Source organism: Prosopis cineraria, unplaced genomic scaffold, assembly GCF_029017545.1.
Source record: "Prosopis cineraria cultivar Desert tree isolate PC_DT_omini unplaced genomic scaffold, ASM2901754v1 PC10, whole genome shotgun sequence".
NCBI classification, from domain to species: domain Eukaryota; kingdom Viridiplantae; phylum Streptophyta; class Magnoliopsida; order Fabales; family Fabaceae; genus Prosopis; species Prosopis cineraria.
Window position 1 is genome coordinate 18539025 of NW_026555341.1, and position 24912 is coordinate 18563936.

At 30.6% G+C, this 24912-nt stretch overlaps 2 protein-coding genes across 2 annotated transcripts; both read right to left on the reverse strand.

The window, feature by feature from the left end:
• Positions 1 to 548: 548 nt before the first annotated feature.
• On the reverse strand, positions 549 to 2385 carry LOC129321444 (uncharacterized). Its single transcript, XM_054967206.1, has 3 exons — positions 1883 to 2385; positions 1004 to 1062; positions 549 to 906 (listed from the first exon to the last, which is right to left on the reverse strand). Exons 1-3 carry the CDS (start codon positions 1979 to 1981, stop codon positions 666 to 668), a joined length of 399 nt encoding a protein of 132 aa, XP_054823181.1. The 5' UTR covers positions 1982 to 2385; the 3' UTR covers positions 549 to 665.
• A 20134-nt stretch (positions 2386 to 22519) lies between these two features.
• LOC129322477 (uncharacterized) lies at positions 22520 to 23796 on the reverse strand. The gene is made up of 2 exons (XM_054968789.1): positions 23669 to 23796; positions 22520 to 23204 (listed from the first exon to the last, which is right to left on the reverse strand). The coding sequence occupies exons 1-2, from the start codon at positions 23794 to 23796 to the stop codon at positions 22520 to 22522; spliced, it is 813 nt and encodes a 270-aa protein (XP_054824764.1).
• Between the last annotated feature and the right edge of the window lie 1116 nt (positions 23797 to 24912).

Here is a 24912-nt window from a genome sequence, read left to right on the forward strand (position 1 = left end):
TTCCCTTTTACCCCACAACAATTTTTGCCATCATCAGACAATGGAAGGCGAAGAATGGTGTTGCAGCGGCAACAGGGGAGCGTCAAAAACATCAGCGACTATAAGTTGGAACAAAAAAGCGGGGTTATTGATTTTCTTTCCATTTTTGAAAGATAATGGTGGAAAACACAGTTAAAGAGAGTTAAATGGTGAGGTGAAAAAATCATCCAGCTGGCATCAATTTATTGAGAAAAGTATACTATGGATATAACCTTCATGTATGTAAATTTTTTAATAAGATACTTTAAAAAAATAATAATTACATTTTAACAAATTAAAAATATTTTATATTTTTTAATATTCAACCTCTCTTAAAAAATATTTTTTAATAAAAAGAATATTTTTAATTGGGGACAATTTTTTCCCTCGAGCAATTTTCTGAGGTCCAAAAATGTCTTTTTGTTAATCAGCTGTGGATTCCCTTGTTATATGGTGATGTGGCAATATAAGCTCCAAGCAAATTCTAATTTGGCTTCAAATGTCCGAAGTCTGACCCATTGACCATCTTAGTTGGCATCCTATTTGGGAGGGACACATCAGGCTAAAATGGGGAATCTACCTTGCGTTGAATTGCCAGTCACCACTATAACCCTCTCACCAACGCAAACCTGTCAGCAAAATCCATCTCATGGTCTTTCTTGATTCAATTTTGCCCAATTATTCATAAGATTGTTCTTTTCTAGCAATTGGATCCAATCCGAAACGTGTAATATTCTGAATGTTACGCATAAATTGGTGTAGGTGTGTTCCATACGAGAGAGCAAGTTTGATGAAAGGAGGTTTTCTATGAAAACGGGGACAAAGCGCAGACTACATTTGAAGGCGGAAGTAGGGCGGACAGGGATGTGTAGGCAGAGGCATCGAAGGCTGCGAAGGAGAAAAATCAAATACATAGAAAGATTATCATGAAGAGCTTAATTAGTCATTGCCGACGTACAGAACAAGTCCAACAATGGTGGCTAACCTTCCCGACGCAGTTCCTCTCCACAACAATGGCTTGCCCCTACTAATGCAAATGCTTCTCTGCCAGACGCCTCCATCGTCAATCTCACCGATGAGGAACTCACCATATATATATATATATATATAAACAATAGTTTTTGGTTTGATTGGTGATGTTTAGGGTTTCAATATATTAGATAGTGCTATACAAAAGTCTTTCAATTTTGTTTGACCCAATTCAATCTAAGATAGTCCTGTCTTATTCATTTTTTATAAACAATTAGTTCTTCAGATTAAAAGACTAAAAATCAGACTATTTTTTTGAAGTGGACTGGATAGGAGATTGGGCATCTTGATCACTTAATCCAGTCAAGTTCTATTAATTTATTTAATATAATTATAATTAATTTATTTTTAACAAATGCTCCAAGTATAATTTATACTAAAGAGATGATTACATGAAATTTGTTGAGTTTGTTTTTAAATTATTGTTATATGTAGTGTTGATGAAGTTTGTTAAGTATTGTTTTTATTGAAGTTATATAACTGAAATATTTTTTATTAAAAATTATTTTAAATTTATTATGATTATAAATAATTTTATTATTTAATTGAGTTTATTATGTTGAAATATTATTAGCTCTCATTAAAAAAAAAGTAAAAAACAGTTAAGTGGGTATTGAAATAACAAGATCAATCTTTTAATTTATAAATCAAATTCGATCCTATTAATTTTTAAATTATTATTAAATAAGACTAAATTATAGGATTATTTAATTCATTTTTTTTATAAAAAAATTAATTTTAAATTAAGTTAAATTCAATGCCGTTCTTTTGTGCAGTTTTAATATTATTAGATATGAATGAATTAGAAGGGGATACAGTGTTGTTGGAGTCGTACCAGAGGAAGATGAGTGACGAATGTACGGTGGTGATGAAGGTTTGCGGGCAATTTGAGGAGTGTGTGTTGGTCCATGATGCCTAAGCTCAGAGACACCATTGCTTCATGCTCTACTTGGCAACGCAGAGATACATAATAGCCGCATTTTCATTAAAAATGGCTCCACGCAGCTCTTTCAGGCTTCATTCTTTGCGCTCTCTTTTTCTTCTTCCTATTCCCTTTCTCCCGCCGATATCCCTATCAACGTTGTCACCACTGCTCCTTATTATTCGGTTAGCTTCTCTCTCTCTCTCTCTCTATCCATCGCGTTTTCATCGTAATCTCGCTCTCCACCACACATTGCAGGAGCAAAGTGACCCTTCTCTATTGCTTGCCATTGACGATGAGGAAGTTTCAGCCATTTCCAAGACCTGAAGTGGCCGTCACTGCAACGAGATCGAGAAGCAACACGAGGAAGAGGATGAACCACTCCTTCGGATGTGGTTTGCCTTTGATGACTTAAGAAAGAGCCACGTATCTGGTCAAAAGGAGGAGGTAAGACATGTCAGATGGTCAAATGAAATTTGTCTGGGCCCACATGTTGCCACGTCACCAAACAACAGGGTAGTTTATAGCTGATTACCACATTTTTGGGCCTCAAAAATTTACTCCAAGAGACAATTGTTTATTTAAGAGTGTAGGTGCCTAGCTCTTAAAAAAATAAAAAGTACACAAATAGAATTAAATTCTAATTTTTGTTTCAATTTAAAAATTAATTAATTAATTAATTAGTCTTTATCAATTATTAATTCATGACATCGTTGCCTATTATTGATGATTAATTAATAATTAAGTAGCCTGTCATTTTTTTACGAGGTAAAATGTCAGTTTAATTAGTCTTTTAATATATGTCCAAAAATACTTGGAATCATAAACTTTAAATCATAGCAATCCCCTTATCATTAACTTTGATTAGTAGTTGACTATAAAATTAGAAAAGAAATCTCAAAAATAACATAAAAGAACTAAAAAATTATAGAATTAAAAGTCATTTTTACTTCTGAACTTTACATGAAGCGTTATTGAGCAACTTAAATTCAACTGTAAATCAATTATATCCTTCAACATTAAATATTTACTCTCTTATCACCCTAATATTAACTTGTTGTCTATTCATTATTAGTGAGCCTCAAATTACATTTTTTTAATATTTTTATTATAAAATATTTGAGTTTAGGATGCCCATTGATTTTTGAGATGAAATTTAGAAGCAAAATGACTTTCATCCCATAAATTCTTTTTTTTTCCTTAATTACAAGGTAAACAAAGTAACTAATACAACCTGCAAAAAAGTTTATTAAAAAATCCTCTTATCATCATCCACCATCTTAATACAATAAGGTGGGAGTTAATTAAAAGATTGAAACTCATTTATTATATTCAAAGCAAACTTGACCAAAAGATGGACAAAAATATTATCCTCTCTAAACATAAGATTAAAAGACAACCCTCTTATCCCATAAATTCTTTTGAAACTCTAGTTAAGCTCCTGCTGTATTATTTTCACTCCTAGTGGTTCTGACTCTCTTGGCTTTGGAAGGAAGAAAGACACTTCTCGTCTTTCACGCGCGCAGACAAGTTAGGATATTATAATGATGCCCTTGTGTCAAATCAAAGCGGCCTACAACTCACTTTGATTATCAACTAGAGAATGTGCCCCTGCATCGCACGAGAAGTTAATTTGACATATATCGAATTGTAAAATTAATTATAAGGTTGATGAGGTTTTTAATGCAAAGTTGTCTTGGTTTTGGAGTATGAAGGGGTTGATTTATAAAGTATTGTTGTAGGGTTGTTAGATTTTGTTAACGATGTTGGCTCATGAAGAAATTTGTGGGTCATGATTATATAGTTTTTTTATGAGTATGGCTTATGGGAATGAATTTTGCTTGAACAGAGATATTATTGTAGTTGTGTTGAAATAGTAGATCCAAGATCGTACTCTATGGCTCGAAGTTTGTTCTTGCATGGCATGACTGAGATTGGCAGGTATGGAAGCAATGGCCGAGTGAGGGGATCAATAGAAGCCATGCCCTCCAATTTTTTTATTTTTTTTTATGTTATATACATGTTACATATTTTAACTGTCCTAAAATTTATAAAAACTTTATGGTATATATATATATATATTTTAATTTTAACCCACTTTATTCTTAAATCATAGTTTTGCCCTGTATGGAAGCATTTTTGCCGAAAAGATGGAAGAATTTAACCCCAAAAAAAAAGGAAAAAAAAAACAGATTGAAGGAAATGCGGAGAGGCCGGAGATATTGAAGACATTGAAAAGTAATCTCTATGATATTGGAATGAAGGAAGTAGGATGATTATTTATAATTTTTAATTAAGATAGAGCCATCAGAATATGATAGAATAAAATGACGTATTTTTTTTTTTTTTAGGTGAGCAATTTTGTAGACAGTGAAGGGAATGGCATTGAAATCATTAGAAGTTTAGAGATTTTAATAATAATAATTGTTAACTGGGAAGCAAAATACTGATTAGTATTAATAGTTTGTTGCGCATGTGTAATTAACTATGATTTGGAAATAAATAGAGGGATCGATAATGTCGTACTTTTTACATTGTATATTGTATTTATATTTAACTAAAATTTTATCTTGTGCGATGAACGAGTGGAAAAGAGGGATAGTAAAATTTGATAAAACTATACATTAGATTTTAATTTTTGAAAAACTAATAGATGTTTTTTTTAAATTTTAATGATAAGGTAAAATTATTCCATCTTTAATTATTAAAATTTAAAATGTACATTTTAAAATTTCAAAGATTCAATCATCTCTAGAGCTATAGTTTAGAGTTCAAATCCCACATTAACCCGATTAAAAAATTATTTTAATATCTTTAAAGTAAAATATGTTACTTTTCCCTTTATTTTATTTTAATTATAAACATTTTTTTATTTTAAAATCTATATGAATCCCTCTTAAAATTAATAGTTAAGAGTTATAAAATACAAATATGTCTTCTATATTTAAGTTCTTAGTTTCATCCATCCAACCATTATTTGATAATTAAGTCATATATTGGACTAAAATACTATTATTGTCGAATCCAGAAATGCGATGCTGACGGCGCGCGAGAGTGGAGATTTCGCCCTTTGGAAAGAAACCGAAAAAATGGAGTCGTCATCAAAATTTTGAGAAAAAATCTTGAAAAACCGTTTAAAAGAGGTAAACATGGTTTGTGAAAGTAGAAAATAGGTCAGGAGTCGATTAAGTGTGAAAAAGTGTTAGGCACCCTATAACACCTGTTCATGATAACGATACCTAAAGTTTGTTGTGCTAAATTAATATAATTTTAAAGTTATTTTAATTTATCCCTTTCTCAGTCATGTATTTGATATAAAAATGATAATAATTAATAAAAATATTTTTATTTATTTATAAGGACTAACTTGACTCAGAATTAGACTCTGAGGTCTACATACTCTATGGGGGATCAAAGTTCCTGTAATTCGGGATAAGACTAATGTCAATGGTTTTCTTTATTTATAATATCCCTAAAAAAGAGAAGTTTAAATGAAAATAACTTATCAATTGCAAATAAAATAATTTTCTAAGATTTGCTGTGTTTTAAATTGTAAAGATAATGTGGTTTCACTTTCTTCTTCTCATTTTATATTTTGAAAATGTTTTCATTATTATACTTTCTCTTATTTTAAAGATTCATTTTGTCAACATAAAAAAGTAATTTAAAGGAAAAAATTTTAATATGCCTACGGAGATTTATTGTCACTCGTGGACATTTAAATAACTTTAATGCTTTTTAAAATTCTATATTTTCTTTATGATATGAAATCTAAGATTATCTACACAATATTTTATTTTAATATGTTTTTTATATATTAAAAATTTATTCAGTGGGCACACGAGGACTATAATCATTCACAGCGTATGATAAAACTCATGATCATCATATCAGCAGAGTCTTATTAACTCATGACAAAATAATTATCTTAGCAATTTATAGAGATTCAAAAATCTCATATGATCAAAAGATTTTAAGGTCTTCGTGTAAATATATTAATTTAATTAATTAATTTTATTAAAAAAATGTTTATTATTTTATTTTATTTACAAAAAATTTATTTATTTACTATATATAAATTGATAATCACATTATCTGTGAGGATTTATTATCCCATCTGATGACGCAATTAATTTAAATCTCTATGAAAATTCCTTGAACTTTTACATGAAAAACTTAAATATTTTATCGATTTAAGTTAAAAAAGGTTAATTATTATGGAGGATCATTGGAATCAATATCAATATATACAAGTTAGATCTATCTACTTGTGAAACCTTATTCATTTACACAGTAGATGATCATTTTGAATGCCTATATATATTTCTTAAAATCTCACATGGCCAATAAATAAAAAGCATGAGAATTCATATTATAATTCAACCATACCCAAAACAGTCACCATGAAATTGGCAAATTCTCATGATTAATAAGCAAGCACGATGATAAATCTTCAACTACCATGAGGCTAAAATTTAATTGAACTACATTCTCTGATCACTAGGATGCATAAAATCATATCTAATCTTATAAATAGTTGGACAGTGATCCATAAAAAATTAAAAATAAAAAAAGCAATATGATTCATACCTATAACCACACTCTCATTTACTAATATAATCGTTAAATATTAAAATCCGGATAGTTCACGCAATGCCAACCACCAGGTCATGAAACCAGCTTTTAACCAAATGACACCTTAAATTTTTAATCTATCTTTGAGCTTTTAAATAACTTTAAACATGCATGAATTATTCAGCCAGGATAAACAATCGTTCAACACATACAGATGCAGAGCTAAACCAGACATTCGTTCAACACATACATATATTGAGCTTAACCCAGATCCCCCTACAAGTTAACCAAAGAAAGAAAAAACACAAAAAAATTCTATCTAATTTTCAACTCCAGATTCCCAACATTGAATCACAGTCAAAAAGAACAAGAGTTAGATAATCAACTAGGTAACATAAGCTAACCAATCAAAGTTAGAGTAATTTGGATTCATAAATTTCAAACCTATTGCTGCAGTTGAGAATTTCCAAACCTATCTCACCTTCAAAGCCTCATATTACTTCTCGAATTAGTTGTGAATTCCACCAATTCTCTCAATCTTTTTTTTTTCCAGAAAATACACAGATGTTTCGGTCTCTTCTCACCCGATCCCCTCTTCTGAAATCCTCTCTAGCTTTTATAGAGGATCTAAGGGAAGGGCGATTACTCATCGCTACACCTTTTTGTTTCAGATTGTCATCCCTGTCCTCTCTTCCTGATCACGTGCATGCCCTTTTTTTTATACCTTTTTTCCCCTTGTTTCGCTGTGTCATCGTGTTTACGCGTCTTTGTCACGTTTCTGTCTCTTTTTTTTTTGCCTTTTCTTATGTGTGCTGAAAGCTCTCTCATCTCTGGCTTGTTCTCCGTGACTGGCACCCTTCCCTTTTCTTTGCTCTGTGTTTTCATCCTCCCTTTTTGCCTCTGCGTGCTTTGATCTTCTTCCTTTCTTCTATCTCTTCCATCTGCATTTCTTTGCTTTCTTTCTGCGTGTTTTTGACCAGTGGCGCTTGATCGAGCAATTGACTTTGAGACTGATGGGTTAAGGTTTATCCCATTGGTTTATATCATTATTTTACTTTTTTTTTTGAAAAAAAAACTATAATTCTTTTTTTTTGCTTTTTAATCATGTTTATTAATTTTAAAAATTAGAAAACAAATTTGATTTTGAATTAAGCAAGCATATTTTTTTTCGAAGATAACAAAATTTAAAAGGAAGAAATTCAAGAAGAGTTGACTTCTCAAAAATTAGTTCCTAATGTCTTGAATGGTTGGAATAATTTCAGAGATATTTTTAAAGATTAAGTAAGATTATTATTTATTTATTTAAATTATTTTTAAAAATATAATCTTAAAAAGGATTAAATTTTGTTTTGTTTTTGTATTTTTTATTATTTTTTGGTTATTTTTAATGAACTAAAAGAAATAAGATCCTAACCTACAAAAGATTATCTAAATTAAAATAACATTAAACCTATTAATTAAAGATTTTTTATTTTATAAAAAAATGATCCTAAAAAAGATTAAATTTTATTTTTTTTATATTTTTATATATAATTTTTTTGTTTATTCATTAGTATTTTTATTAAATTTAAAAAAAAAAATATCTGAATAAAATACAGTGTTCACAATTATTAATATATTCTTTTAGATTTTTATTTATATTTTAAATTTATTAGTCATACAAACTAATTTATTCAGTGCTTTTTTAAAAAATCAAATACATACTCCATCTTTTTAAATATGCAAGATATTTTTAATTGAATTTTACCTCCAATAAAGTAGTTTTTTATTTTTAAAATAACATCATCTTTCCATATTTACTATTTAATTGAATGTTTTACTCTAAAATAATTATTTATTATGGAAACTTTTGGAAAAATGATTGTACTAAAAATATCTTATATTTTTTAACATCTAACCTTAAAAAATACCTTAAAAATGCCTTCATTTTTTAACTAAGAGAGTAAGTTTATTAAAATAATCTTTCAAAAACGTATGTGCAGAAAAAAACTTAGTAATAAGAGATAAATTAATCAATATAATTTATGTTTTTGTTTGTTTAAATTTAATAATTTTGATAAATATTTTTAAATTATTGTTATAATTAATGGTTAATTTTTTTTTTTGCCAAAAATTGTTTGAAGTTCCTTAAATTAGGAAGAAATAGGATAGATGAATAAATTATAGGGGTAAATTAATAATTTAAATTTTTCCAAATAAATACAAATAATAAATTGAATATTTTAGAAATTTAACATAATATTTCTAACCATATTGAAAATGAAACTAAAGTATAAGTTTTTTCATATAAAGAATAAGTCTTTATAATTCTAACAAACAAAAGGAATGCAAATGTATTTTACTCTATAATATATTAATTTGTGAAAATTAAAATCTAAAAAATTTTATTTTAAAATTTGTTTTGTTCGTATATATTAAAAATATAAATCATAATTCATTTTATTTTAGAATATATACCCGGTATAGTTAAAAGTTAATGATCAACTTCTTCTTTTTTTCCTAAAGTATTCCTATAGCTGGTAAGTATAAGATCAAAATTTTAATAGGAAGATACCTAAAAAATAACTTCTATTTTGCAATGAGTTACTTTTATATATACTAAAACTATAATTGTTTTTTAACATTTCTTGCCTCCTACAATTTGAAATATAATTTAACTTGTTTTTTTTAAATGTGTTGGCTAATATATCACCTTAAGGAAAAAAAACATATACCATAATGAATCATACTATAATTTAGGTGATAATACTATTTATAAATTATAATTATAATGGTTATAAATCAAGCAAATGATATAATCTATATTTTAATACCATTTACTAACCATATGTACGAGCATTTCAAGTAACATAATAATTATTAAAAAAAGATTAGGTGTGCAATAAAAGATAAATTCATTAATATTATATAACTAACTTGTAGCCCATATTATTTTTTACTTAAACTTGAGGCACATAACCACATCAATATTTTCCATAGGTGTTCAAATCATAATCAACTTTTACGTATAAATAAAAAATAATAGATTTTTAAACCTCATGCATTTGAAGAATATAAACAAAAACTTATCTTATATATAGTCTTACAAATTTTTGATTTGTTACCATATGTTAATAATAAATAAATAGAAAATTATTTTTATCTAAATCGTGTATCCCATATAAATTTTATTATATGTCTAATACCTATTATTTTCAATAAGAATATTATATCCTCCTCAATTTTTTACTATATATCTTATATAATCATTTAAAATATAAAAATCTTATTCTTTTTTACATCTTATCTAAAATTTTAACATTTACAAATGAAAATTTGTATGGAAAATGGTTTTTATATCATATAAATAAATTTTATTAATTAAATTAAAAGTCTAGCTCAAATTTATAAATGCAAGCCCCTACTCACATTTTTAATGGTAGGTTCCACGTACTTTTTATATCACATTAGCTCAATTGTTTAAAAAATTAAGTTTGTTAAAATCTTATATTCTCTCCATTTTCCTTAGAGCCTCAATTCATATTAAGTTTAAAATATCTAAATAAAAAAAATTATAATCAAGCCCGACTCTTGACACCTCTAGCTTTAGAGTCTATTTAGATTGTTTAATTTAACTATCCCAAATTATTAAAAATTATTTTATTTTTCTCTCTTTATTAGTAAAAATTTTATATCCACCTCTAATTTTTACTATAAATCTTATATGATCTTTTAAAAAATAAAAATCTTATTATTTTTTACATCTTATCCACAATTTTAACATTTGAAAATGAAATTTTATATGGAAAATTTTTTTCACCCTACATAAATAAATTTTTAATTAAATTATAGGTCCCACTCACATTTATAAATGTAGACTCCTACCTTTGCATTTTTTTTGGCTAATTTATATATTTAATTTTTAAAAAAATTAAAAAATAAATACATTTAAATAGTAAAAAATATTTTTTGATAATTTAAATTTTTTAGGAAATATTTATATTTAAATAGGGGTATTTTGGTTTAATATATATGACTTAATAATCAATTAATGGTTAAATGAATGAAAATAAAATATTAACATTAAAAGAAAATTTTATATTTTATAACTATTCATATTAAAAATGTTCATATAAATTTTACAAAGCAAAATAGATCTATCATTAATTAAGATGAAAACAGACAAAATAGTTTACTCATTTTTAATTATAAATTTCATATTAGCAACTTATTTTTAAGGTTCTAGATGTACTTCTTTTACTATAGGGCCCATATTATTTTGTACCTTTTTTAATGTATCATATTAAAAAAATAACAAATAAAATAAAAAAAAGTTAAAAAGTTGGATCGTACTGTAGATATACAGTACCATCTAACAGTGACAAATAAAAATTTTTTTAAAAAAAGAGAAAAGTCGAATCTAATAGTTATCAATCAATGATGAATAAAAATTAAAAAAAAAGTAAAAAAGTCAGATGCAGTACCATTCGATGGTAAATACAATAGATTATAGATAGATGTTAGAAAGTGGTCTCATGTGTTTTAAATTTTAATTGTTAGGTGTAAATAATGGCAATCATGTATGTTTTTGTTTTGTGAATTTTATCAACAACATTAATTATAAGTTTTTTATGTTATATGAGTTATAGTTGGAAAATGAGTGAAGTGTAGTGGTAAAATTTTATTTACAAATTATGGTAATAAAACATTGCTTGTGTAGTTTTTTTAAAAATAAGCACTACTACAAAAACAAGCATAAATAATAGTTATTTTTGAAAGAACTAAATTAGGCTATCATTTAAAATCTACCTTTTTATATGATGGTTATTTTTCTATCATATATACTTAACTATGTATGATGGTTAAATATCCCCGTCATATAAAACTTCTCCCATTAAAGTCAATTTAAAAGAACACAAGAATATATGATGGTGAACACAAAATTAGTTTAAGTACATGTTTGCCGGGTATGTAATTCTAATTCTAGTTCCATTGCAAAGACTTGGTGCTTGGTTTATGTTTCACACAAGCATAATAAGAGTACCTACTTTTAAAGTAAGTTTGTGTGGAAGGAGACCTAAGCTATTGATGCTGTTTAAAACTTTGTTGTATACAAGTTATCTATTAACTTACTATCTTGTGCTGACTTAGGGATTAAGTTAGCGTTGAAATAGTATATAGGTTCCCTTAGCAATAATGAACACACATAATCATTTATCTTATTGACTATGCCTATAGTCGGAGCTAGGATTGCCATATTATTAAAGTAAGTCAAATTAGATAGATATGATTGGAAATTGGATAAGTGCATTGATAATTGCTTCAAGTGGATTAGAGTAGTCTGCAACTAAAAGATTTGTATGTCAATCTCTACAACAACATCATTTGGAAATGATAATTTTCCATCACCTACATCAAGCAACCTACAAATGCCTTATTTTTGGTTGATCAATAGAGTTTGTAGAAGAAGAGAGGTGCATGTTCTTTGTCAATTTGAAGATAGTACAGTGATTCCATAAGTATGATGAGTTGATAGATGCATTGACAATATTGCTTTGCCACCTTTAGGTATTACTAGTAAGATTTTACAAAAGTCTCTACCAAAGACAATATAGTATAGCTAGGATAATCAATGAATATATGGACAATATTGAATGAATGGCTACGTAATTGCTATAGTTGCATAAGAATTACCATTTGAAGGGTTTGTGTTTGTGCTTGATAAATATAAAAGATAAGTGCAATAATGTTGAAAAGAAAAGAATATTATGGTATCTGTAAATGATGACAACAAAGCTAATTTATATATAGTAGATCAAGAAAGGGAGCAAGAAAGAAGGATCAATAATAAGATTTGAATTACAAGCACCAAAACATGAATTTTGATATGATGTTGCAATTTTTTTTTACAATGGAAATGAAGTACAAGGAAAATTGAGAGCATAAAATAAGCAATAGATGTGGCAGAAAGAATTGAATAGTTTTAGAGAAAGCATAATTGTGATGATTTAAAGCTTGAAGAGTGTTAAGTTGAAATGTTATAATGATGTAGCTATTGATTACAGTGCAATAACATTGTACATAGGAGCAAACGAATATGACTGTTAATATCGGCTGTGGAGGTGGGTGAAGAGATTTGATTTGATTAAAGAATAAATGAATGAGGAATTTTATAACTTAAGTAATTGATGCAATTGAAAGAATTAGATGAAGGGAATTAGACTTGAAATGAATTGTGTAAAGGGACTAAAGTTCTGTGCATGTGAAAGGAAAAAAAGAACCTTAAATAGATGTTTTCTATAAAAATTGGTTGTAGAAATGAAGGAAGTTATAAAATTGATGCATTAGATTAGAACATGTAGATTCCATAAGTTAATTTTTTAGGATGTTGATATAAATTTGGTTGTAATTACATATGCAGAAAAGTACCAAGAGTATCTATTTGAAAGAACATGTTTCTATTAGATTGAGTTAAAGATATTGTAGATTGTAATTTTTTTTGTTATTCATAGCACAATAATAGTAAGTGGGAGAATGATTTTTTGTGAATAAATACAATTGAAGAGCATCAAATGCGTCAAGTAGGGGCATTAGTTAGTTACACTAATATGTTTTTGATCTAGAGGTACATATCTTTTTTTTTTTTGTATGTTCACTTGAGTTAAAATCCTTGGTTGACTGATAAAACTTTAGTGAATTAAGAGGTATTGGAAAAGAAGAAATCAAGATGATAGAAAGACATAGAGCATAAGAATAAGTTATAGCTATTTCATAGATCAAGAGAGGAGGTTAACTAGAAGAGGAAATATTTATAATGGAAGCAGTTTCAGAAATAAAATGCCAAGAAGAGCAAAACACATGTACACTGAAAATTAGAACAAAAAAAAAAAAGATCATAGCCTTTTCCTTGTAAGGAGTTCAAAAGATCATAATAGCTCCATTAGCTTCCATTAAAGACATCCTAATTTGAGCATCAAAGATGACTTTTGTTGCAGTAGAAAAGCTGGTGAGCACAATTTCACCTATGATAAATAAGCAAGGTGTCAAAAACAGATGAAATAAAAGTAAGTACATGTGAAAGGTAAAATAGTTTTAGAGAAAGAACCTGCACAAACAGATTTCACAACATAAAGTAAAACAATTATAAGAGGATTTTTGTTTAGATGGTACTTCAACTCTTGTGATGTGATAAGTGCACATTCTTCATGAAGATAACATTTGACCTATTGAAACCTAAGAGAAATGGGAGAACGTAAGGTTGTAAAGAAAAAATATATATTAGTGACAACAAAATATGATTGAAATTACTGTGCATCTTGGATAGTGAAGACAGCAGATAAGTTAAATTTGATATCCTCTACACCAAGTGTAAGGGATAAAGTTTGATAACTCATCCATAAGCATCTAGGAAGTAATAGTTAAAGACAAATTTCAGTGATGATTGGATAAGTTAAAGTTTATAAAATAAAAGAACACAACTAGAAGTGAAAGTCCTAAATATAGCAAAAAGAAATAAGAAGTGAAGATAATGATTCGAAATAAGGGTCAACCAAAATTCTGTCTCTCAAGGGTGAAGCTCCTCTTAAGATATCTTATGTTAATGAACTTGAAGCAAAATTAAGGCATAATAGATTGAGATTCTTTCATAAGAGTTATTGGAGTAATGTGAATATGATATTGAGAGTGCACCTCATCTCTCTATCATGCAAGTTCAACATTAGAAATGGCATAACATTTTCCTTCAACAAGCAATAGCAAGAAAGTTTGTTTAAGTAGCTCTTGTGTAATGATGGCTTACATATGAGTTCTTTAAGAAGTAATCCAATGAACAATTGTTGTAGAAAGCCTAAAGAGGTTGGAAGAAAAAAGTTAGAAGTGCTAATGGAAACTTAGTTAGTTGTGGAGATAAGAAACCTAGTGGTTAATGACAATGAAATCTAGTTATTGAGGTCTCTTAAAGAAGCCATGCCAAAAGTAATGGCATAAGAATGTGTGAAAACAAAGGGACACACAAGATGAACATAAATTCTTTGTCCATTAATGCCTGAATGAAGGTTGTCAAGGGAACTAAATTCTCGAGTAGCCACGCACAAACAATAAGATGTTGAGCAAGGAATGAAGGAAAAAGAGAATAGAAAACACATGGCAATGACGTTGTATGATATATTGCATATCATAAGCTACATGTTGCATGATAAAGGAACCACGTGGCATGTGTAAAGGGTTGGATAAATGATAGAGTGAGCTAGAAATTAAGAGAAAGTTATGTTGGCAAGTCTTAAAGGAGGAAGAGAAAATAGATGAAGTAGTCTCGGTGGTACATGTAAGGTCTCCTTTACTAATCCACAATTAACTCCATAATAAAAGTAATTACAGGACTAACCTAAGTAAATTACCAAGTTTGTAAAATTTACATTTATGGGATCCTAAGTTTTCAAAACTTAAAATGCTATAAAAATCATTTCATAATCTAAACTCAGAGCAAAACTTGTATATGAAAGCATGGACATCATACAAGGTAAGATAACATTAAATTAGGGTTAAACGAGTAAAAATAATGATTTTAAAAAATACACTGTAGCATAAAATTTTATGCTGTAGTGGGATCCTAAGTTTTCAAAACTTAAAATGCTATAAAAATTATTTCATAAACTAAAATTAAGAAAAAACATGCATACGGAAGCTTGGACATCAGTTACAGCCAAAAATAATTATTTAAAAAAATATGCTGTAGCATAAAATTTCATTTTATGGCATAAACTAAAAAACCTGTGACAACGTGTTGTCATGGTAAATTTTCTAAATTTCTTACACTCACCAAATCTTCTTTTAATATTCAACTGAAATAATCTAAGTTTCTACAGAAAGCTTTCTTTGAGCTTTAGCTAGTGGCATTGGTTTCATATTCAAATTATTTCTCAATCAAAAGTTAGATACCAAAAAGCAAACTCACTCTTTTTTTTCTTTCAAAACATAACTAAGGTGTCTAAAACTCAATCTAAGTGCCAAAAGCCTATATCAACCTTAGACCACATTTAATGGACTATAACAGACTCATGCAATATACCACAACATTCAAACAATACTTATATTACATTTTCACCTCTCAACTCCTTGATCACAAAAAATATAAGGGGGAGCCAAAATATGTAATTCCACGTCTAAATTATCATCATTCACAAATATACTCACTTCTTACTTGCATAAGTGTTTTAGCCTAGTACAAATATCTTAACTAAAAAAGATATCACATACACATTTTAATATTGAATATTCAATGGTGTATGTATAATAAAACATGAACATCCTAGTTGAAAATATTATGACAATTACACATTAATCAAAAGTAATTGAGGAATTACAATAGGAAATTTGATTCCTAAACCTCATATGCCTTTTCCTTGTTCCAACCAGAGCTAGTTCCTGTAAAATATTAAATGAGGGGTGAGTAAAACTACTTAGTAACTAAGGAAAAATCTAGCCTATGCAAATGCATGTTAATTAATCATAGTGATACAAGTGGCAAAATCAAATAAAGTGCGTCTACACATTAAATTGGGTATAGATCTTCCATGCTTTCTTGGCATAATCTTCTCCAAGAAACACTAGTATAGAATTTTTCCTAAGAACTAACAACATCATGAAGAAATATAGAAGGATTTAAAACATTGAAACACTAAAAGGATGCTTTGAGAAGGAGAAAAATTGAAAGCTTTCATCCTCTACAATAAATGAAAGTTGAATAATGTCTCTATCATGAACTTTGACCAATTACAGGCAATCAATACTCTTAAGAATAGCACAAATATCTAGTAAAAAAGTCACAATGATGTTATGAATAAGGGAATGATAGACTTTATAAGACCAAAATAATGGAAAGCTATGAGCCTATTGCAATCTATTCAAAGATGCAAGTCTACCTCAAAGACTTAATGTCTACAAAAATGAAACCATATGAAGTATGATAATGCTTAGTTCTTTTCAATACTCTCACTTCTAAAGATGATTCTAAAATGTTCAAGGAATCTTTGTCCTCCCAAATAGATAGTGAAGCCTCTAAAGAAGGACCACTTTCCTTCCTTAATCTCTTGGAAGAAACGGTGAACTAAATCATAGCCAACGATAGAAGCATGTATTGTTCTCCCTAGTAATAGAGACAAAATCAGAGGGACTACAAAGATGGAAAGTACTATAAGATCTAGTGGGAAAATTGTGAACGACAAGATAAAATGAGGAATAAATGATGAAAAATAAAGAACATACATAGTTATTAACAAATATAAAGTCTAGTGAAAGGATCTTATGTAAAATAAAGAACATGTATAGTTATTAAAAAAGATAAAGTCCTGTGAGAGGATCTTTTTTGGCTAGCCCTTCTTTGTTCCACATATATCAAGTTCACTTGTTATGAAAAACACAGTCGACCTTGGCTAGCATCTCTCAAGTATGGTCTAACAGATGGAGGTCACTTAACCTACTTGCAAAAAGAAAACCCATATTGATAAAGAGTGAATGAAATGAAATTGTAAAGTCCCAACTCAAATCGGACTTTACCATCTCCAATTACACAATCAACAATTATTAAAAAGTACAGTAATATTAGAGTAATAGCCCTTCTTTAAAATAAGAGAGCTAGCAAAGTATAAATGTAGTCAAACGACTCTAAAAAAGACACAACATTCTTAACCCTAAAAATGGGCCATACACTATAGTGTGTGCCACATGCACTGCTGTATGTGGTACAAAGTAACATACTTTATTCCTTCTACATCATGCACTGCGGCGTATATGACAACAATTTTTACTATTTATATGACAACTTGAAAGACGAACTTTCATTGCACACCATTTCTACACCCTATGTTCGATTATAATAATTCAAGCACCTTTATGAAATTTAAAACATATATTAGCTAATGAAATAAGTTTGAACTTGATTTGGCAATCCAATCTAAATTTGAACATTCGAGTGTAAAAAGTTACTTTTCTTTCAAAAACTTACACCATAACTGCTTAATTCTCATTTCTTGTCCCATTAAACTACTTCCGATCGTGAACCAAGTCCAAAAGGATCATATACACTGATTAATAACTCATACCACAAATATCACATCAATTGCCCATTTTGACCTCTCAATGCCACATCACACAATTGTGAACTCATATGAGGAATACACATACAATACATATTCACATATATACAAATAGACTTATTTCACTTTCAACCCTCTGATTCTTACATACGAGACTCTGCCTCACCATTTGGTCGAGATCACAATATACTCGACTCTTCTGAATGGGGCTCAGCCTCACCATTTGTGTCAAGTTCTCACATACATACACAATTCACAATCAATTTCACATTCAACACATACACACACCACACACATAAGTGGAACAAGTTACACAATAACATATACTTACTTGTTTAGCATCTAGGACTACTCATGTACCCTCTTACTAGGGCACCCTCGATGAGATGCAACATCATATACATATATCTAAGCAAGTTTCATACCACATTTTAACACACATTCATTTATGCATCCTAGTTGGAAACTCTACTATCACAACTCATTATACATTCATTTATATAAATAGTAGTCATACCACTACTAAGTGAGGCTAGTCTTCCCTCGATTCCTTTTCCAACCTTCTCGTGCTCTCTTTACTTGTATTCAAAAGTAACGAAGTGAGACATACATCCTAATAACTTGAAGGTAACCCTAATTACTGGGTAGCAAGTAAAATTATAAACAAGCAATAAAGTAGTATGTGTATTAATAAAAACAATATCATATACATACACAAGAATTCATTCTTATCAATCTCGTTATGCTCATGCAATGCATTCCTAATTCCAACTTGAAGTAATCTTTACGCTCGGACTAGGACTTTTAGTCATATAGAATAGGGCCACCATACCACTACTTAGACCAGGTAATGCTCTTTGCGTATGGGTGGTCTCATTGGTCCATCATGGCAGAGTTAAACTCTATGCTCTAAATCATCAGGACTTTCTAGCCTTATACAAAGTAGGACTACGACGCCCTACTGTAGTTTAGGATAACCTTGTGGATCATTCCATATCTTAGGTCCTCATCACGGCGGAGTCAAGTTTTACGCTCTTGATCATTAAGATTTTTCTCCTAAGTCTATCCTGGTAGAGTCAAGCTCTACTCTTTGGATCATTAGGACTTCCTAGACCTCCTCACAATAAAGCCGCATCCCCCTACCATAATCTAAGGTATTCTCGTGAATGCGATGCATGGTAATGCACATGCCATCTTAAATTCATTTTAATTAATACTCACATACTCGTATGCATATACTTTCACAATGCTGCTACTCTATTAGTTTACAACACAATACACATAAACAATTTCACAAACAAACAAGTAAAATGGTTACTTCAGTTACCTTTAACCCTTACTACTAAGGGTTAATAATCACAGTAGGCTCTTAAGGGCGTAGATTCATATCGGCCACTCCATAGGTACTCAATCTATATAATATAGTGCCCCTAAGTCAATTCTCAACACTTTACGTAAGCACTGATTTGGCTTTGGCTAAACCAAATACCTTAATACACAAATGATTCAATTAACACCTTTTGAATTCATACGTCTATTATTTATAATCATTAGCCCTATAAGCTACTTAAATAATCATAACAACCTCCTAATACATTTTTTCACTCAAATTCACCATTTAACCTACCTTTTAGGCCATTTTGAACCTAAATCCTTAAAGCTTAACCATTCAACTCTATATTAGTCACAAAACCTTAGTTCTATATTTAATAGCCCGTTTTAACCTTTTCTTTTAGATACAACACCTCAGAACTTCATAATTCAATTTCTCAACTAATGAAATTCAATAAAAATCGAGTAGAAATGAAGCTTGGGCTTGTGCGATACTTATCCAGCAAGTTATTAATTGAAGTAGATTCTAATCTCCATATATGGCTTGCCCTAGTAGATGGGAGCCTTTTGATTTCATGAGCTGATCACGTCAGCTTTAAGTGATCTTTGGACAATGCACCATGTTACGTGGTATAGTGAGTCCAATCTCACTTGTGCTCACATGTTATGCCCTGAATTATTTTCCTACCTTTCAATCCCAACACAAAACACCAATTCAACACCCAAATCACAAGCAATCTACTAATTACTAATCTACTCTTAATTTGCAACTAGTTCCTGAAATTGAAATTTAGGATGTTACAATTCTCCCCTCCTTTAAAGGAATTTTGTCCTTAAAATCCAAACACAAGCACTTACCTCATGAAAACTAATGAGGGTACTACTTCCTTGTATTCTCATCTGTCTCCCATATCACATCACTAGAAGCTATTCCTTACCAAAACACTTTAACCAACTAGATAGTCTTGTTTCACAGTGGTTTCTCTTTGACATCTACTATTTATTCCAGTTCAATTCGGTAAGTGAGATTCTCTTAAAGCTTTACTTCTTCTAGCTTGATCGCATGTGATGGATTTGGTTGATACTTCTTCAATTGTGATACATGAAACACGTTATGTATTCCAAATAAAGGTAGAGGCAAAGTAATCTTATACATTACAGGACCTACTCTACTCCGAATTTGGTATGATCCTATATAACGAGATGTTAATTTCTTGGCCCTTATAGACCTACCAATACCAATCAAAGGAGAAACTCAAAGAAACACGTGATCTCCTACTTCAAACTCTAACAGTCAATGCCGCTTATTAGCATAACTCTTTTGATAGCTTTGGGCAGTATGAAGTTTTTACTGAACAATCCTGATCTTCTCAGTGGTCTGATCCATAATATCAAGACTAATCATACTTCTTTTGCTCAATTCAACCCAACACAAGGGCAATCTATACTTTCTCTTGTATAATGCCTCATGTGATGCCACCTGAATACTCGAGTGAAAGCTGTTGTTGTAGGTGAACTTAGCCAAAGGTAAATAGCTATCCCAACTGCCTCTTCATTCAAGGATACATGATTGTAACATGTCTTCCAGAGTTTGTATTGTGCGCTTAGTCTATCCATTAGCCTATGGATGATAAGAGGTACTAAACCTCAACTCAGTACCCATTACTCTCTACAGTACTCCCCAAAACCTTGAAGCAAACCAGGGATCTCTATCAGACACTATATCTTTAGGTACACTATGTAGTTTTATCACTTCTCTCACATATACTTTGCATACTTTTTGACATCGTAAGTAGTCTTAACTGGCAAAAAGTACATCAATTGATCCATAATAACCCACACAAAGTTATATCTTACTTGAGTTCTTGGTAGACTGGATATGAAGTCTTTTAAAATGCTGCCTTATTTCTATTAGGGAATTTCTAGACGTTATAGTGTACCAGCTAGTTTATGATGCTTGATCTTCACTTTTTGACATGTAAGACATTGGCTCACAAACTTAATAACATCTCACTTTATACCTTGCCACCACTAATGCCTCTTTATGTCATAGTATATCTTGGTTACAACAGGATATATTGTGTATCTGCTCCAATGAGCTTCTTCTAATAGCCTCCTTCTAATCTCAAATTCACAGGTATATAGATTCGGTCTTTATACAAGATGAACCCATCATCACTAAACTAAAACAAAGTAGTACGACCTTCTTCTATATCCTCTCATACACTTGATAAAAACTTGTTTTTCAATTGAGCTTCTCGTATTTCTTTCCAAAACTCATTGGAAATCGTGGTTGAATGAATTACATTTAAAGTATAATCTGATGCCTTAAGCTATACTTCTAAGAAACACAACAACAATTGGTGTTCTTGAACCATTAATCCAACCATATGTAACGATTTTTGACTCAAAGCATTAGCTATAACATTGGCTTTCCTTGGATGGTACTTAAACTTAAAGCTATAATCTTTTAAGAATTCCATCTATTGCCTTTATCTTATATTGAGCTCTTTCTGATCTATAAGATATTTTAAACACTTGTGATCACTACACATATTAAACTCTACACCATAGAGATAATATAGCCAAATCTTGAGAGCAAACACTATAGTTGCTAACTATAAGTCATGTGTCAGATAACTCTCCTTGTGAGGTTGTAATTGTCTAGATGCATAAGCCACAACTTAGTTCTCTTGCATCAATACACACCTCAGACCTTTCAAAGAAGCGTATGTATAAACCTCATAAGGAAATCATGGATTGAGAATTATCAATATGACGACGAGTTTAACTTTTCCTTAAGCTTCACAAAAGTGGCTTCACACCGATCATCCCAAATGAAAGGCTGATTCTTCCTTATTAATCGAGTCAAAAGAATAGCAATATGCAAAAATCCTTGAATAAATCTTCAATAATATCCTACCAAACTTAGAAAATTTCATACCTTAATTACTGAACTTAGCCGTTCCCATTACAATACCATATCTACTTTATGAAGATCCACTTAAATCCCCTGAGTTGATACCATGTGTTTGAGAAATCTTACCTCCTGTTGCCAAAATTTACATTTGCTCAACTTGGCATACAAGTGGTTATCTCTTAGAATTCTTAGTACAGTCCTCAGATGCCTTGTGTGCTCTTCCTCACCCTTAGAGTATATCAATATGTCATCTAAGAACATAAAAATAAACTGATCTAAGAAGGAACAAAATATGTAGTTCATGTAGTCTATGAAAATTACAGGTGTATTCGTCAACCTGAATGGTATCACTAAAAACTCAAAGTGACCATATTGAGTACAAAATGCTATCTAGGTACATCATTAGCATTTACCCTTAACTGATGATACCTAGATCACAAATCTATCTTAGAAAACACTAAAGCTCCCACTAGTTGATCAAGCAAGCCATCTATTCTTGTTAGTGGGTACTTGTTCTTTACTATCACCTTATTCAGTTGTCTAATCGATACATAATCATAGGTTGCCATCTTTCTTCTTCACAAATAGGATAGGCGAACCCTAAGGTGACATATTAAGGCATATGAAGCCCTTCTCTAGCAACTCCTTAAGCTATTTCTTAAGCTCTATCAATTCTGAAGGAGTCATCCTACATAGAGCTTTTGATATAAGTTCGATGCCAAGTGCCAAATCAATAGAGAATTCTACTTCTTGTTTTAGTGACAAACCTGATACCTCATCTACAAACACTTTTGAAAACTTGCTTATAACTTGAATCTCATCAATATTACTATTGCCACTACCTTCCACCATGAAAAAAACTGCATAAGCTTGATAGCCTTCAAAAACTAACCTCTCAACTTGCACTACCGACAATTTTAGTTGATTGGCAGTTGTTGTGGAAATCACAATTGGTGTCATATGAACTAGCAGTAACACTATCTTTCTGGCATAATCTAAGGTAACATTATTCCTTACTAACCAGTCCATCCCAATAATCATATCTAGTCCTTGTATAAGAATTAAGATCAAATCTATCACTAAAGTTTTACCCTTAAAGCACAACTCAACCCTTTTACATACCTTACTAGTCTTGTTCAATAATCTAAAAGGCGCAGACACCTTAACAATATAAGGTAACTCATGCACAGGCAAATCCATCTTTTGCACACAATCATACGACATAAACCACTGAATAGCTCTCAAGTCAAATAAAGCCTCAACTCTTTGCTTGCGGATAGAAATTGTACCTGTGATCAGATTTGGTGCTATCTGAACCTCCTCTCGGGAAATCATCCTGTTACGATCAGTTGTTGCTCAAAAGCTCCCCCTCAATTCTTGGGGTAATCCTTTATAAAATGGCCTATGCCACTATAAATGTAGCATATCCAACACCTTTCAGGATGGTTCTGCCTACAATTATACATATAGGTGAGCATGCAATGCTTACACGAGATGTAGGGCAGTAACAATTTGACTCGACTACTATAGAGCTCTAGAATCTTTAAGCCTACTAAACCTTCTACCCTGGCCAATCACTCCTTACGATGTGATCCTCTACTAAACATCCTCCTCCCTAAAGATCCAGAACTACTAGCACCATAACTGCCTCTCTTGAATATCCCTCTAGTTAGGCCTAATGGAGTAATTCCATAACTGTCTATTCTCTTCTTAACATCTACCTCTTGACCTCACCTCACAGCTATATAAAGCCGATTATAAGTTTCCTCATAAGTAGCCTCCCCCAATAAGGCAATTTACCTTTTATATTCAAGACATATCTTTTCAATCAACCTCTTGGCTCTCCACTTACCATCATCCTTCCCATGCAAGTAAGTTATAAATTTTGAGAGCTGTTTGTACTTCCTCATAAATGGCTCCTTATCCATATCTCCTTACTAAAAAGCATAAAACTCTCCTTCCTTCTTATCTCTGAACATTGTAAGGAAGTGACAGTAAAAGAATCTCTCTCTGAATTGCTCCCAACTGAGCTGATTACCACTAAAGGGTCTTACCGAATGCCACTAATGCTTGGCATCCTCAATCAATTGTACTATGGCTAATACCATTTTTTTCTTAGATAAACATGGAGTGACCTCAAAGATTGTCTCCATTCTCTTAATCCAGTTCTCTACATCTCCCTCTCTTATACTGCTATTGAAAGTTAGAAAATTCAACTGTGAAAAAGTCCTCCAAACTCAGTCCATGGGAATTTCCTAATCTTCCTTACCAGTCACTTGCCTACTCCTTGAAGCATAGGAGGTCACTAGCCTACTGAATTGTATCTCAAGTTCTACTCTCTCTTCAGCATTAGGCCTTGCCTCTTGCTCTGGCCTTAGCTCCTCGTGATCCTTGTTATGGTTTAGGGCATCCTAGCTGGTTAGACTTCTTTAAATGTCTAGCATCACTTCCAACCTGCGTGCCATAATAGGGTCATTACCCTAAGGTTGTTCAAGTGGCACCTCTAAATCTTGCACATCTTGGGCATTCTGAGCCTGTGTGAGTCATGAAATTATACCATATCCTCTTATAGCTATTATAGGTTAACTATAGCTTTACATATCTTTCTCCCCTCCTTTAGAGTAAAGGTAGAAAAAGTCAGTAAACAGGTGTTAAAGGCTAAAAAGAGTAATGAATGTATAAAAGTTACCAACTAATATGATACAATGCACAAATAGAACAAAACCAAAGAAGACTGATACCAAACTGTAAAGTTCTAGCTCAAATTGGGCTTTATCATTCCCAATCACACAATCAACAATTACCAATAGAGTAATATTAAAGTAATAGCCTTTTTTTTGAATCACGGGATCCCAACTTCTTAAAACATATATTCAAATAAGAGGATTAGTAAAAGCATAAATGTAGTCAATGACTCTAAAAAGACAAAATATTCTTAACCATGAAAATGGGCCATGTGTCGTGGCATGTATCACATGTTCTGTGACATGTGGTATAGAGCAAAATGCTCTATTCTTGTTTGCATCATGTGCCACAGCAGGTAA

Coding starts and splice junctions, on each gene's coding strand:
- LOC129321444 (XM_054967206.1), bottom strand. CDS start 1,981: ATGGTGTCTCTGAGCTTAGGCATCATGGACCAACACACACTCCTCAAA. Junction 1,063..1,882: donor TCGTCACTCATCTTCCTCTG/GTACGACTCCAA, acceptor GGCGTCTGGCAG/AGAAGCATTTGCATTAGTAG. Junction 907..1,003: donor AGAGGAACTGCGTCGGGAAG/GTTAGCCACCAT, acceptor TCTCCTTCGCAG/CCTTCGATGCCTCTGCCTAC.
- LOC129322477 (XM_054968789.1), bottom strand. CDS start 23,796: ATGGATAAGGAGCCATTTATGAGGAAGTACAAACAGCTCTCAAAATTT. Junction 23,205..23,668: donor ATATGTCTTGAATATAAAAG/GTAAATTGCCTT, acceptor TGATCGTAACAG/GATGATTTCCCGAGAGGAGG.